Below are 14,832 nucleotides of genomic sequence, written 5' to 3' on the forward strand. Positions count from 1 at the left end.
CCAGCATGAGTGCCATGAACACTTGTGGGGGATTAAATAAGAATGCACTGGGCTTGCTCACAGGCGTCAAGTCAAGGCAGACACTACCCTCACCTCTGTGCTTTAGTCATACTTTCATACCTCCATATTTTCACTCCAGTTGTTACATCTGGTATCTTTTCCTCACCTGGTCCTTTTGGTAAACTGCTACCTAGTTTCCAGGTTCTATATCAAATGTTTCTTCCGAAGCTGGGCATAAGGCTCTGTATTCCTTTCAGATAAGGTCAGATTCCCAGTGTGGCATGTAATAAACTCCACAATCTGGTTGCAGCTTCTTTCCAAATTTTTCTCCCTGCATCTCCTTTTGAACCCCTTGCCCAAGTCTGACTATTCGACTCATGTTCTCGAAGGAAACACAAAGATTCCAAAACTTACATGTTTAATATTCTCCCAGGCCCTGAGTCTATTCAAAGCAAATTTTGGTCCCCACTGAGATGTGGCTCTAGTTCTACCTCTTCTGACAACTTTTCCCTGGTTGCCTTAACCCACAATGATCTCTCTCCTCCTAATTCCAAGAGCTCGTTTCTGCAATATTCATGTAACAATAGCAAATACAGATTATATTGTGGGTTTTCACATGCATTATGCCATATTCCCTAGACTCACAGATTCCCATTCTTGTGTTCCCCATTGCAAACGGTCAATAAATATTCACTGACAAATTCAACAATTGATACATTTTCAATCATGGCCTATTAGATTTGGGTGAGCACATCTAAATACCTTTAAGATTTCAGGATCTGAAATGATGGTTACTTCTTGCTTGATTTCAGGGGCTAAGTAAATTGCTACTTGTTGCTTGATTTCAGGGTCTGAATTCTTGGTTACTTTTTGGTTAATTTCAGGCTCCATATTCATGGGTTCCACTTGTTTAATTTCAGGGTTTGTATGCATGGGTGTTTCTAGCTTAGATTCAGGGTCTGTAACTATGGGCAGTATTTGCTTGGTTTCAGGGCCTGAACTCATGGTTACTTCTTGCTTGGAAGAAGGGTCTGTACACATAGGAATTTCTTGCTTGGATTCAGGTTCTGAACACATGGATACTTCTTGCTTGGATTCAGGGTCTGTACACATAGATACTTCTTGCTTAGATTCATGGTCTGTATACATGGATACTTCTTGCTTGGATTCAGTGTCTATACACATGGGGACGTCTTGCTTAAATTCAGGGTCTGTACACGTGGGGACGTCTTGCTTGGATTCAGGGCCTGTACACGTGGGAAAGCCTTGCTTGGACTCAGGGTCTGTACTCATGGGAATGTCTTGCTTGGACTCAGGGTCTGTACACGTGGGAACATCTTGCTTGGACTCAGGGTCTGTACACGTGGGAACGTCTTGCTTGGACTCAGGGTCTGTACACGTGGGAACATCTTGCTTGGACACAGGGTCCGTACTCATGGGAACGTCTTGCTTGGACTCAGGGTCTGTATGCCTGAAAACTTCTTGCTTGGGTTCAGGGTCTGTATGCGTTGGAACTTTCTGCTTGGATTCAGGGTCTGTATGCACGGGAACTTCTTGCTTAGATTCACAGTTTGTATGCATGGGAAGTTGGTGCTTGGATGCAGGGTCTGTATGTATGAGAACTTCTTGCTTGGATTCAGGGTCTGTACATGTAAGAACTTGTTGCTTGGATCCAGGGTCTGCATGCATGGGAACTTCATACTTGGATCCAGGGCCTGTATGCATGGGAACTTCTTGCTCAGATGAAGGGTCTCTAAGCATGGCAACTTCTTGCTTGGAACCAGGGTCTGTATGCATGGGAACTTCTTGCTTGGATCCAGGGTCTGTATGCATGGGAACTCCATGCTTGGGTGAAGGGTCTCTATGCATGGGAACTTCATGCTTGGACTCAGATTCTGTATGCATGGGAACTCCTAGCTTGCATGTAGGGTCTATATATACAGGAACTATCTTGGATTTAATGTTAGGACGCATCGGAACTCCTAGCCTGGATTTAGGCTCAGTGCACACAAGAACTATCTTGGATTTAACATTAGGACGCATGGGAACTTCTAGCTTGGATTTAGGGAAAGTACGCATGGGAACTTCTTGCTTGGATTTAGGATCGGTACGCATGGGAACTTCTTGCTTGGATTTAGGGTCTGTGCATGTGGGAACTTGCTTGGATTCAGGATCTGAACTCATGGACACTACTTGCTTGTCCAAAGTTACTCCATCTCTGAGTTTCTGGAAAAACCATGGAGATTTCTGTCCTGGCAACAGATATGATGCCACTCCCTTATAAAAAAGAGCTTTATTTGGTCCCAAAGGTAACATCTCTTCTAATTTTTTCTCACCTTGATACAAGTGAAGAACTTTAGATATATGATCTGCTACAGCTAAGATAATGTTACCTTTTTTGTCAAGGTTCTCTCTTATAGCAGTATAGGAATACAAGCACTTGTACCGGAAACTTTCAAACATGCCTTCTGGGATTATGTCATTGCCAAGTAGACAGGCCAAAAGAGGAAGATCTGTTATATTGAGATTTAGAGTCTCACAAAGTTTCTCTCTATGGAGCATGACAGTATCTAGACTTTCCAAGCAGAGCTCACTAATTGAAAAGTAGGGACAAGTATTATAAATTAAGTAATCAGTATCTTCTCCGAGAATTCCAAGACAGTTATTTTGGAGACCATAAGAAGCCACCTCATAGTCTGCTTCCTGTAATGAACACAATGTTTTCTGACCCAGTGTCTTTAAAGCAAATCGTGTAAATATGGCCAGCCCTGAGGGGATGAAAAACATATTTCTGCCTGGCTGCTCCCTGTGTGACTTGATATAATGAAAAATCCTGGCTATCTCTCTGCTGTTCTTGAGTCTTCGTTTCACCCATTCATTTCTCTTATCCTGCTCCACCATGCCATCAAAAAAGAATATCAACTGGATGCCAACAGCTGTAAAAGTTTTAACAAAATCTCTCAAAGAAGAATAGTATTCTCGCCACTGGCCTCCACAGATCCAAGATTCTGGAGTATACCAGTATCGGAGACAGCACATGGCATCGACCACAATGGCTGGAGTACATCCAGGATGCTTGCTTCGGTACTCTTCTGCCAGTTCTTTGAAATTTACTACTGTACATATATGTGGACAGGAACTTCCCACAAATCCCTGCAAGCCTCTCACACCCATAATGGAACTCCTGGAAAGGATCTGGAAAGAAAAATAAATTTGGAATTAGTAATGATGGCATCATCAAAGACATATGGCACTTTTCAAAGTAAACACACGACAGTATTTAAATTCACTCTCTATTTCCCAAGAAACTTGTCAATAAGGTAACATGAAATGCTTGTTAGGTGCCTAAAGAGTTTTCAGTTTTAATATCTAAAGAGCATTACTAAATATAAGTTGAAATAGACTTGCAAAAAGACAATGTAGTGTGGCAATCTTAAGATTTATTAAGACTGAGATTCAAAAGATTCCTCAACCAAATGAAAACACCAGGTAAGAGTTTTCAAAGAGGTACTATTTCCTATCTAGGGACTCAAGAAGTTAGATTTAAAAACCTAAAATGTAAATAGATACACGCAACATAGATGATTCTCAAAATAATTTTGTTGAGTGAAAGAAGCCAGACCAAAAATAAAAAATAGTCTACACTGTATAATTCCATTTATGTAAAACTCAAGTTAACCTAAAATTAAGCTAATCTGCAGCAGATGAGAAGTTGGCTGGGGATAGGGGGTGAGCAGGAAGGAGGGATTTACAAAGGGGAAACTTCTGAGGGTGACAGATATGTTCACTACCTTGACTGCAGTGCTAGTTTCCCAGGTGTATACTATATGTTACATTTACCAAAGTGCACACTTCAAACGTGTACAGTTTATTTTATGTCAAGTATACCTCAAAGTTGTTAAAAAAAAAAAAAAAAAAAACCTACTTAATTTCACTATGCCAAATGTTTATAACATTTGAGACAGTGACTGACTTTCAGCAGAAAACTGCCCATTCTAAAACTTAGAAAGATAAAAGTAGTTCAAAGAGCTAGATTTCAAAGTTTGGGAAAAACCTAAGCCAAGTACTTATTACATGGACAATTCTTCAAGGAGATAATAACGTTCATCAAGGCTCAGAAAAGCCCCATTCCCTTATGGTGATGGCACCTTTTCTCTTAACAGTCAGTTCATTTCACAGTAAGAGTCATCAGGGCTTTAAAAGGTGCCTTGTAAGAAAACAAAAACAAAAATCCTTCATTTCCAAGAGCAATGCAAGAGCAAATGATACCTCTGCTAGGATAATAACTGAGAACAGTAGTCATCAGTTGGCTAAGCTAGAAAATTAAAAACAGCTATTATATGATAGTGTACTTACTACCTACCAGACAGAGCTAGGCACTTAAAGACATCATTTTTAACCTTAAAAATAACCCTGACAGGTAAGCATCACCAACTCTATTTTGCAAATGAAGAAACTAAGTAAATTACTAGATTGAGGAATGGCAGCCTCACAGGATTATCTTTAAGAATTTACTGATTTGTCAATGGACACTGGCCCCTAATAAGAGACGTAATCTGTTTAACAGCTTTTAACAAGGAAAATACACAAAGGTTATGTGGAAATAAATAGCACACGTTTTATGCTGAAATTTGGAGACGTCCTGATCATAAGTTACTGAGTATAATGGAGTACATGAATACACATAACCCAAATCACCACAGCCATTACCAGCCCAGTATCTCTCTTGGAAACACAGCCAAGGTGTTTCAGTTTTTGAAGTGGAAACTGGACCTCATAACATGGTTATTTCAACCATGTTCTACGTAGTTCTACAGTTTGGATCCTAGGCAGGATCCTATGCCTAGAGTAAGGTTCCCTGTATTTCTGAAGCAGGGTGATTTTTTTCTCACATTATTCCAACATCACAGGCAAGGGACAGGCTTAGGAAAGGAAGATTAGTCAGAATGGATAATAATAATAATAAAAACAACTCCTATTTCACAAATTCTAGAGCACTGTTCTGTGCCTTGCTGCTTTGATTTAAGCAGGCCTTCCCAGGTTTGTTGATGGTAAAAGGACCAGAGGTAAAATTGTACTTGGAATCTTACAAACAGGGTCCGGCTGTTTCCCTCCCTCTGCACCAGGCTCTGGGCTGAGGATGCCACAGCAAATCACATCATCGGCCTCTGAACACTCCTCCACAAAGCCAGTCACCGGCGGCCCAGGAGGCTCGCTGGGCTCCCAGGTACCCAGCTGGGCTGCTTAAAATGCAAACCAAGCTGACACAAACCCTGGAGATGCATCTGGGAGAGGGAGCAAAATTAAAACTCTCCCTTCACTCCCAGCTTTCGGTGCCGCGGCTTCTGCAACATTTGGCTGCCTTTCTTCACAAATAAAAAGGGATTTTTGTTTCAAGACTTTTTCTACTAAAACCCCAAGTGACAACACTGAATTTCTCAAACAGTCTCCTCTTTATTTTGTCAGAAGTCAGGCTCAGTCTTCTGCTGTGATTTAATTCAAATGTTTCTCCTTTTTTCCTCACTCCAAATGTGAAAAAATTCACTCTTTTAACTAAGCAGGTACTAGTTTTTCCTGTCCGTCACACTGCTGATCTCTCACATTTTGAATCACAAAATTCAAATGAGCTCAGGAGTGTCATATGACAATGTGTTCTTCTAAAGCATTTACAAAGAAAAATTTGGATAGGACAAGATTTGGGAACTTGTGACATTAAAGGATGCCTTTCAGTGTTTCAGCTTCTTCAAAGCATTAAATATTCATGCTACCCATTTATTCAGTGCAGTTTCTGAATATCCAAACACCCATTTTAGTGTGGTGTGAAATGAGATGTCTAAAAAGATATAGAAAGACTTTGTGGCTATTACTTTTTTGAGTTTTTCTTTTCTGTTTTTATTGCTAAGAGGCTTTCATTCTCTAAGCATAGTTATTTTAGGGTGACTGCAAAATATATACATACATACAAACATATATGGATAACTACAAGTTATCACCCACTCATTTATACTCTCTGAAAATCATACAGGAAATTTTTATCTAAATAATTGTTCAGAAAGAAAGCTGAAGATACATTTCGTTATGTAGAAGTTTATTGCCCAAATTCTAGTCTTTCACTTTCTGAGAGCCCCTACCACTAATGTGGGCCTTTTGAGGGGCAGATGAGGCCATTCACTGTCATACTCCCCAACATCCAGCATGGTACCTGGCATCAGAGGTGCCCGATAAATATTTGTGAATGAATGAATAAATGAATGAATCAAAGGGCAGTGGGTAATGGGAAATCAGGAATCAACAAATTTATAGGATCCATTTGTGAGCAAAAAGAGTATAACAGAATTACTGTCCTTAAATAGTTACAAAATAGTTCTGGGGAAAAAACCCCATAAATGCAGAGAATTCCAATAAAGAGGTGTTCTAGTGGGTCTACAAGTACAGCTAGAAGCAAGTCATTCTAGAAGTACCCTTAATCCTCAGAATAATTTCTTTCTCCTCTTATGGCTGGACCGATCCCAGTGTGTTGGGTTACACTTAAATGGGACAGGGGAGAGAAGAGGAAAAGAAATACAGAAGATCCTTTACTCGTAATCTTTTGATCTTTACAAGCATTCATCGAAATGAATAAAGTGGCATGCCTTAGCAAGAATAACATATCACTCTTACCTGCCACAGATAGATAGGTGGAAGACTACCTGTCTGCCATCACTGGGGACACAAGAACAGACGGACGTATGAACAGCCCATGGAGATGTTTTCTCATGTAGAGCAGTTTCTGTACGAGGCCAGCCAGTACCTGGCAGCTGTGGTCGCCTGTAAGATGGAAAAGCTGGTTCAAAGAGCATTTGAGGAACTAGAGTTTATACAGCCATCCGGAAAGGCACATTAAAATAAGTTTTTTCTTTTGTTTTGTTTTTAAGCTGTAGGCAAATCTCGTTAAAATCCTACAGAGTAATAAAACCATACCCTTTGGGGTTATATTTACCAGACAAGAATAATAACTTATATCTCTACCAAACAAAAATCTACAAATTTACATGTAATGTCACAGTGTTTGGACTTCAATCATTAATAAACAACAATGTCAAACAGAGGTACATTCTCTTAGAAAACTAAATAAATAATTGTGGGTGAACCTATTAAAACAATGACCCAGTATGGCACTGATAAAACATGCAGTCCTTTTGGCTTTATTTCCACCTACGAGATAATTTTTCTCAACAATGGTTAACATGATGGCTGGACTAGGGCCCTCAGTGAAGTTCTGCTATAGCTTGACATGGAATATCTGAGGTGTGGTCTCTTTCTTTTCTCCTCCCCGTAACGCCACCTAAAAAGCGGAATTTATAGGGGCCTTCTGACCATCAGTTGGGTAACAATGGAAAAGTCCAGGACATTAATATTTAAGCCGTGCCAGCACACAGGACATGGTAACTGCTCAAGGTTTACTGAGCATTTATGAACTCACAGACAGTACAACCAGGTGAACAGACCTAAGGGCAAGTGTCAAGTCGGGCTTGAAGGCTCATTCAAACTGCTGAGTTTTCCAATAATTCCAAACTGCTGTCTAAAAGAAGCTTATTCACACAAGCAATGTAAAGCCTATCGCTATTACAATGTTCTTTAACAGAACTAGGTATAGCTATCAGGAACCAGGATGGTCTGGAGCCTTCACAGATGCTGGAGGTCTCTCTGGAACATTCTGGAGCCGATATTCAGAAAACTGGTGGATGGCAGACTTGAAGACAGCAGTCTGTCCATCTACCCCTCTCAGCTATGTCATGGAAGAATAACACAATGATGGGTAATGGAGTATCACTGACAAAAGGGAAGACTCCAGAATACAACTGAACTGAGTTCAAATCCTAACAGCCCACTTAAAAGCAATGAAACCTGAGTTACTGAATTCTCTAAGCTTTATTGCCCTTATCTGTGAAATGAGGTTTGTAAGACCTACGTCACAGTGGTAGCTGTGTTTGGGGCTTGGTACGGTGCCTACATACAGTACACATTCAATAATGTGTTAAAAACTGGGCTTCATAAACATTCTGAAACTATGGGCAAAATGTGCACGTGTGCAACAATTCATGGCTTTGTCTTATTTCCAGTGAGTTCCTTAAGCCAAAATTGTCAACCACTGTGTCATATAACATCATTGAATTCAAGACATTCTTCACTTTTTCTAAGGAGTGAAATAAAAACAGTACCCTATGAGTACAGTAACTCAGAATTACTTCTCAAATGTCAACATGAATTAACAAGAGACCTAAGGAATAAAATATTTTAAAAGTTACCAAGTATCTTTTTTTAAAAACTGCTGTTTCTAAGGTGCTTAAAATATCTGTTCTATTAAGTAGTTTAACATACTCTGCAATTTTATTTACATTATAAATTTGTTCAACAGCTTATGAATTTCCTAAAGTTTAGAAAAATCAGTCAAGCACCAGCAAAAATTCTTAAAATATCTCAAAATTTAAAACAAAGCCATAGAAATTTTAGTGATTTAGGATTTTTATGAGCTAGATTTTTTTAAATATCAGGAATGTATTCATTTGTAAAACAAAATCTAATTAAAAAATTAACCATGATATTTACAGAAATTTCAGAGAAAGCACAAAACAAAACAAAACAAAACCACCATAACAGCATCTTCCAAAGATAACAACTATAAACATTTTAGAGTATGTGTTTCCAGTCTTTTTGTATTACTCATTGTTTTAAAAAATTAGGATCATAATTTCCAAGAATCTGCTCTTACATATTTATTATGAACATATTCTCAGATAATTATTTTAACATTCCCCTACAATGTGATTTTTAAAGAATAAACAATGTGGAAAATGAGTTATTTAACCCTACTGTCGAATATCTAGGTTATTTCCTACATTGCATACTAATAAATAAGAATGTGAGTGGCATCCTTGCATACAAATCTTTGAGCACATCTCTGACCATTTCCTTGGGAAAATTCGAGATGTGAAATCGCTGATTGAAAATATAAACATATATCGGTAGTTATTCTCCAACAGGGTTGATCCATTTGTAAGCCACGAATACTCGTTTCCCCTCAAAAAACCAACTAATTTTTGAAAATAAATTTGGTTTACTAATTCATCAGGTATCCTATGTCAGACACTCTATTAGACACACTGAGTTACGAAAAAGACAGCACCCCAGACCTCTAGCTTACAATCTAGCAGGGAAAACATTTAACAAGCCACAATCACTTGGACATGACTGTGTGTTAGTACAGAAAAAGTACAGAGTGAGATGAGACCCAACTTAGTTTAGGAATCAAAAATGGCTTCCCTGAGGAAATGGCATTTAACCTGAGACCCCAATGAAAGGGAGGCACTGGCCAGGTGAAGACGGGAAATAACAGGCAGATGGAAGACATGAAGCAAGAGTCAAAGAGAGATGAAAGATTTTTAAAGCTGTTTGTTTTTTTACCAGTTGGGTATGATGTCTTCAGAGGACATATCAAGGTCAGCTGATCTAGACTCAGTCAAATTCATACCTTCATTCTGTAAACATTCACCTAGTATTTGCTAGGCTCCAGGTCCCATGCTAGGAGCTGCGGATACAACCATGAAGAAGACAAAGTCCCTAAAGGAGATGCTGAATCTTGAAAGAAGGCGGCAAAGCTCAGAGTCAGCTGGAAAAGAGAGCAGCTCAATGGTTGCCTGGGAATGGAGGGGAGAATGACTGTACGGGTATACACATGTCGAAATTTATCAAATTGTAGTTTGAATATGTGCAGTTTATTCTAAAAGCCCCAGAGCAGACTTTCCCTCTAGTCCCACTGACCTGAATTAGACCACATGCACACACCCAAGCTGCAAAGAAGGGTAGGAAAGAGATTGTCTGTTTTGTTCTCTTCAGCAAGGAAGGCTGCGGAGCCAGCGGGCCATGTGCTCATTAAGTAACCTGCCTAAGGTCACAGACACTGAAACAGTGAAGCTGAGATTCCAACCTTGCTCCTCCAAAGCTTGTGTTCCTCCCACTCTGCCCCACTCCCTCGCCGCATGCCCATCTACCACTGAATTTTATAGTGATCTGGTTGCTTCCGATGCACAAGCCAGGAGAACCAAATAACTCATTCCAGAACTATCCCACAGGATCTACCTTTAGCCCAGAGAGTTCCCCTGCCTGAAGGTTTTCCTGATCACTAGTCCATTCCCAACGGCCTCAAGAAAATGATCAGGACCAAAGCTGGTTCTCTGGTCTTGTGAGCCACCTACTCTGTATCCTTGGCCTTGCCCCATCGCATTATAGCTCTACAAAATCCCCTAGAGACTGATGAAGCACAATGTGAAAACCATGTCACCAAACAGAGAAAGGAGAAAAATGCATTTATTTATAACATTTTCATAACATCTTATTATCCAGATTTGAGAAAGACTCCAATATAAGCCACAGTTCATGTATGAAAGCTTACAAAATTTATTCAGGAAGACTTCCTCAGACTTTTATTCATGATTTATATGCTCTTTTTTTATTCCATTCTAACAATTACCTCCTAATGTCAGAGTAGAGAAAATTATAGAAAGGGCAACTTTAGGCAGACATACTGACAACAGTGTCAACAGTTGACATAGAGAAAATGAAAGGGACAGAAAAACTAAAACAAACAAACAAACAAAAAAACCTGGAAACATATAAAAACTCCAAACAAAGAATAGAGGAAAGAGCTATATATCCATCAACAAGTCCTAAGAATATCACTGCATCATGACATAAATTATGTTTAAAATATTTACTTGGGATCATTAGGTAAAGTTTGTATCACATTCAACACAATGTGTTTAAGCAAGCAGAGAAATAATGTATTTTAGAAAGACTCCCATCCTAAGCGGGATATTTTGGTGATTAATGGGGCAAAAATTTAAGTTATCCAGAATATTCTATTTAGAAAATGTTACTTTCTGATTGGCCTTGGTTTTATTGTTAATGACTTCATAATAATTTACTTGAATTCATACTGAGTTACTTCTTTAGGCTGAAGTCCTAGTGGAACAGATTTAGCACTGCCCACTTTCATAGAACCTGAGCAATATACACACATGGATGTAGACAAGAAGATAGATACAGTGCGGACAGATACAATCTGATCTGTAACAAGAGCTGATGTCAATGGACTCCTCCTCTCTATTGAGTAATATTTGTTTGCAAAGGAAAGGGTGCTCAGGAGCTGATTTTTTTTGGCTAGCAAGGGCCCCAAAATTTACTGTATGACTGAAGATAAATCAGTTAACTTCTCTGTACATCACTGATTTCTATTTTTTAAAAATAAGATAATGATTTACCTTTCAAGTTTGGTAGCTTTTAAACTCCTACTTAAAATCCTTTAGGAATACCTTATTACATTTCTATAAATAATTTAAATCTTAAATAACATGTTGTAAACCTCTGAAGATTTGTTCCAACAGAACATCTTCCAAAGAAACAAATGTCTAAAAGCAAATTAAAAATTCCTTTATGCTTCTTATAAAGCTCTATATAAAAATAACTGACAGCACTGAGTTGCCTCATGTTCAAAATAATAAAAGAAAGGTTCCAATAAATTCTTCAGAATGAATTTCAGCAGTGATAACTCCAGTTTCCATGGAGATAAGAGTTGTTTTTATGCTCTCAATTAAGCAGATTTTCATTCTTACCATCAACCTTTTCTTGAAGGAGATGACAACCCAGTGATCAAATAAATCTAACACATGCATTTAAACTTTCAACAAAGGAGTTACAAAGATTCTGCCCAACATGTGAGTTACTAAACTCTAACATTGCCTTCTGTGACAATCAAGCAAAACAAATTCAAGTTAAAGCACGGACGTCATCATTTCCATTGATACTTTCTATGGCTCAGTAACAAACACACACCCACAAGATGGTGAAGGAGCAGGAGGTAGGGAGGGGAAAGTTTGAAGGGTAAGAACACAAACCCCAAGACAGCAGGATAAATGACAAATCATAAATGACAACTGACAAATGGTCAGTTTGTAGGGATTCAAGTTTTGTAGGGCCTGAAACTTATATAATTTGGGTCCCTCTTTTTAAAACAGAATACAAAATCACGAATACAAAATAGCTAAGATCCTTCCCAGTGCCTTGGAAGGGGTCCATGCAAATGAGGGGCCCTGAAGATTGAACTTCATCAGCTTTATGGTAAATCTTCCCCCATAAAGGAAATGTACGTCAGTGATGGGGTAGAATCTCAGTGTTAAATACTGAACGTGAACTCAGATGTCATCTACTGTAGCCATCTTACAAACGAGAAAACAGTGGGCTAGAGGTGATCAGAAATTTCAGTATGTCTGAAAGATAGGTGTTTAAAAAGCAAACAACAAAACTGGGAGGTAGGGTGGTCAAGAAATTATACATACATATGTCAATATATGTATCTCTCTCTCTCTCTCTCTGTATATATACAGAGAGAGAGAGAGAGAGGAATGGTGAGGGACCTGATGAAGCTATGCTACTGTCAATGCTTTTTAAGAACACAACTAGTCAGGAAAATGAAATTAGAATTCAATGACAAAAGGAATGGCAAGATCAGAAAGAACACACACACACACACACACACACACACACACACACACACAATGGAGTGACTTTAGAGACAGCAGAGATAAGGTGATGAAAAAATTAAAATACAGTGTGTGACAGCTGGAGTGGTGGCAGAGAGGGAGGTTCCTAACAGCGAAGTCCAAAGGTGAATAAGTCAAAGAACCCATGCAAAGGAGTGCCAATGATTCAGAAATGGCCCTGAGGTCAAAACACAACAGAATGCAGAAGAATCACACGTGGCAGCTACAAATGATAATCAGACAGTTCAGTACATTTCGAGAGGTGAGTGGTAAGGAACGTGATCCTCCAAAGTTGCTCCCTATTTGGAGCTCTCACTCTGAATCATCTCAAGTATTTAAGTCAAAACTCTGGGAGCCATTAGAAATTCTACCCTCTCACTTCTTTACCTCCCATCAAATTCACCTCTAAGTCCTCTCCGCTACCATTTCCAGGCTGTGAAATGTCTCTCTTGCCCTCTGATTGTCAATCATTAGAGTAGCTCCACACCGTCATCACTAGACCACCAGGCTGATTTTTTTAACGCCAAAATCTGATCCCATCACTTCCTTGCTCCAAATTCTCTTTAGCTTCCTGCCATTTCTCATCCATACCCAATATATCTTGCCCAGCAATGCTAAACTCCTTGTAATTCCCAAACCTTCATGCCTTAAACATCCTGTTCCCTCAGTCATGAACAGCCTCCTGACTGTCTTTCACCAGCCAAACCCTACTTATGCAAAGCTCTGCTCAAATTCCACCCCCTTTGTGGAGTCTTCCTGGCATCTTCTTGGCAGAATAAGGCAAATCATCCTCTGAGCTACTACTATGCTTTCTGCAGTGTTGTACTCGTTCGACTCTAAGGGTTATCCCATTAGTCTGTGAGTTCCTTGCTGGCAGGGAACTCTGCCTTTTCATCTTTCTATTCCTGAGGACCTAGGACTTAGGAGGTGCTGGGGTCCTGGTTCAGGGGCAGCCCAGAGCATATTAGAGAGGAAAAATGGGTACAGAAGTACCGAGATGCAAGTGAAGAAGTCACAGTAAACGTCTTTATGGGATGATCAGAAAAATCAAGAAGATGGGCAAACAAACGATAACAGGTCTAACATGTAAAGGACACATGTAAACCAGAACCCATCTCTCAAAGGAAGGGGTCAGGTTCAGAGACGGCTCTAGGATGGAGAAGTCAAGGAAACAGCCACAGAGAAGGGAGATCAGCGGAGAGCAAGGGATGATGTAGTTGCAGTAAACCTCGGCTAGGCTCCAAGGAGACACGAGTCTACAGGGAGAAGGAAGGAGGTCTGAAGAGATGAGAGGACAAATCACAGGTAATGGGGGAGTGAGATACCGAGACCACTCGAAAGCCACAGTCACACAGGGACGTGGAGGTCAGAAGCCAGGACCGTGTGGGGGGTGGGATGCAGCTGCGGCGACACAGTCAAGAGGGGAGAAATGACGTGGAGATGGAGGACCGCAGCCCCGGCGGGGGAAGGGTGAATGGAATGGACCCAGCATGTCAAGGGGAACCTGGGACTGACCAAGGACAAACATGAAGATGACATGAGACGGAGGCACTGGCAGCCCCGGTGGCAACGACACGAGGAAGCCACAGCTGGGGTGGGGGCTGGCAGCCGAGATGGAGTAGGCAAGGACGCCGGGCCGCAGGGAGAAGCAGGGAGCGAAGCCTGGCGAGGGTGCTGGTCCACTCGGGCCTGGCCCTACCTAGAGAAGCGCCCGCGACGCCCGCCGCCGCAGCCTCCACCGCAACCGCTCCGCTCTGCCCTTGACATTCACTTCCGCTTCCGGTCATGGCCCCGCCCGGCTGCCGCAGAGCCCTGGAGGTGCCGCTGTGCGCAGGCGCGCTGGTCTCCTTGCGCAGGGGCACCCATCTCGCGCAGTGCGCAGGCGCTGCCATCCCGCTGCCCCGGAGACCACGTGGTTCAGCTGAGGGCTTCCGTCCCGCCGCTGAGTAGGTTTCTGGAGCCGTTGGGCGCGGTCCATTTTCCCCCTCTCGTTTATCCCGCCAAGAGCCGAGAACCTGTTCTTGTTTGTGCCGCCGTCTTATGTGAGCCGATGGTTATCCTATGTCCTTGATACCTTGGTTTTGAAAAAGAATTCCTAGTCATCCACTGCGCGCTGGGTTATGGGAATGCAAAACTCATCCTAATGACAGTCCAGGCAAAATGGCTAAAAAGGCTTTTACTACCATCCCAACAAGCTGCTGCATACGTCATATGAAGCCTGGGACGGTTGGTGGAACCATACAATGGTAGAGTG

At 40.8% G+C, this 14,832-nt stretch overlaps 1 protein-coding gene across 2 annotated transcripts in view; it reads right to left on the reverse strand.

The window, feature by feature from the left end:
* Window positions 1-14,559, reverse strand: part of FAM120B (family with sequence similarity 120B) — a 109,745-nt gene extending 95,186 nt beyond the window's left edge. The window contains exons 1-3 of one of the 2 annotated variants that reach the window (XM_037817569.1): window positions 14,278-14,558; window positions 6,661-6,807; window positions 763-3,195 (exon numbers count right to left, since the gene is read on the reverse strand). In XM_037817569.1, the coding sequence (XP_037673497.1) occupies window positions 763-3,174 (2,412 nt within the window). In that variant the 5' untranslated portion in view covers window positions 3,175-3,195; window positions 6,661-6,807; window positions 14,278-14,558. Of the gene's footprint in view, window positions 1-762; window positions 3,196-6,660; window positions 6,808-14,277 lie in introns of both variants that reach the window. The other variant, XM_037817568.1, reaches the window with a different exon arrangement.
* Between the last annotated feature and the right edge of the window lie 273 nt (window positions 14,560-14,832).

The sequence above is a fragment of the Choloepus didactylus genome, chromosome 24, assembly GCF_015220235.1.
Source record: "Choloepus didactylus isolate mChoDid1 chromosome 24, mChoDid1.pri, whole genome shotgun sequence".
Classification (NCBI taxonomy): Eukaryota; Metazoa; Chordata; class Mammalia; order Pilosa; family Megalonychidae; genus Choloepus; species Choloepus didactylus.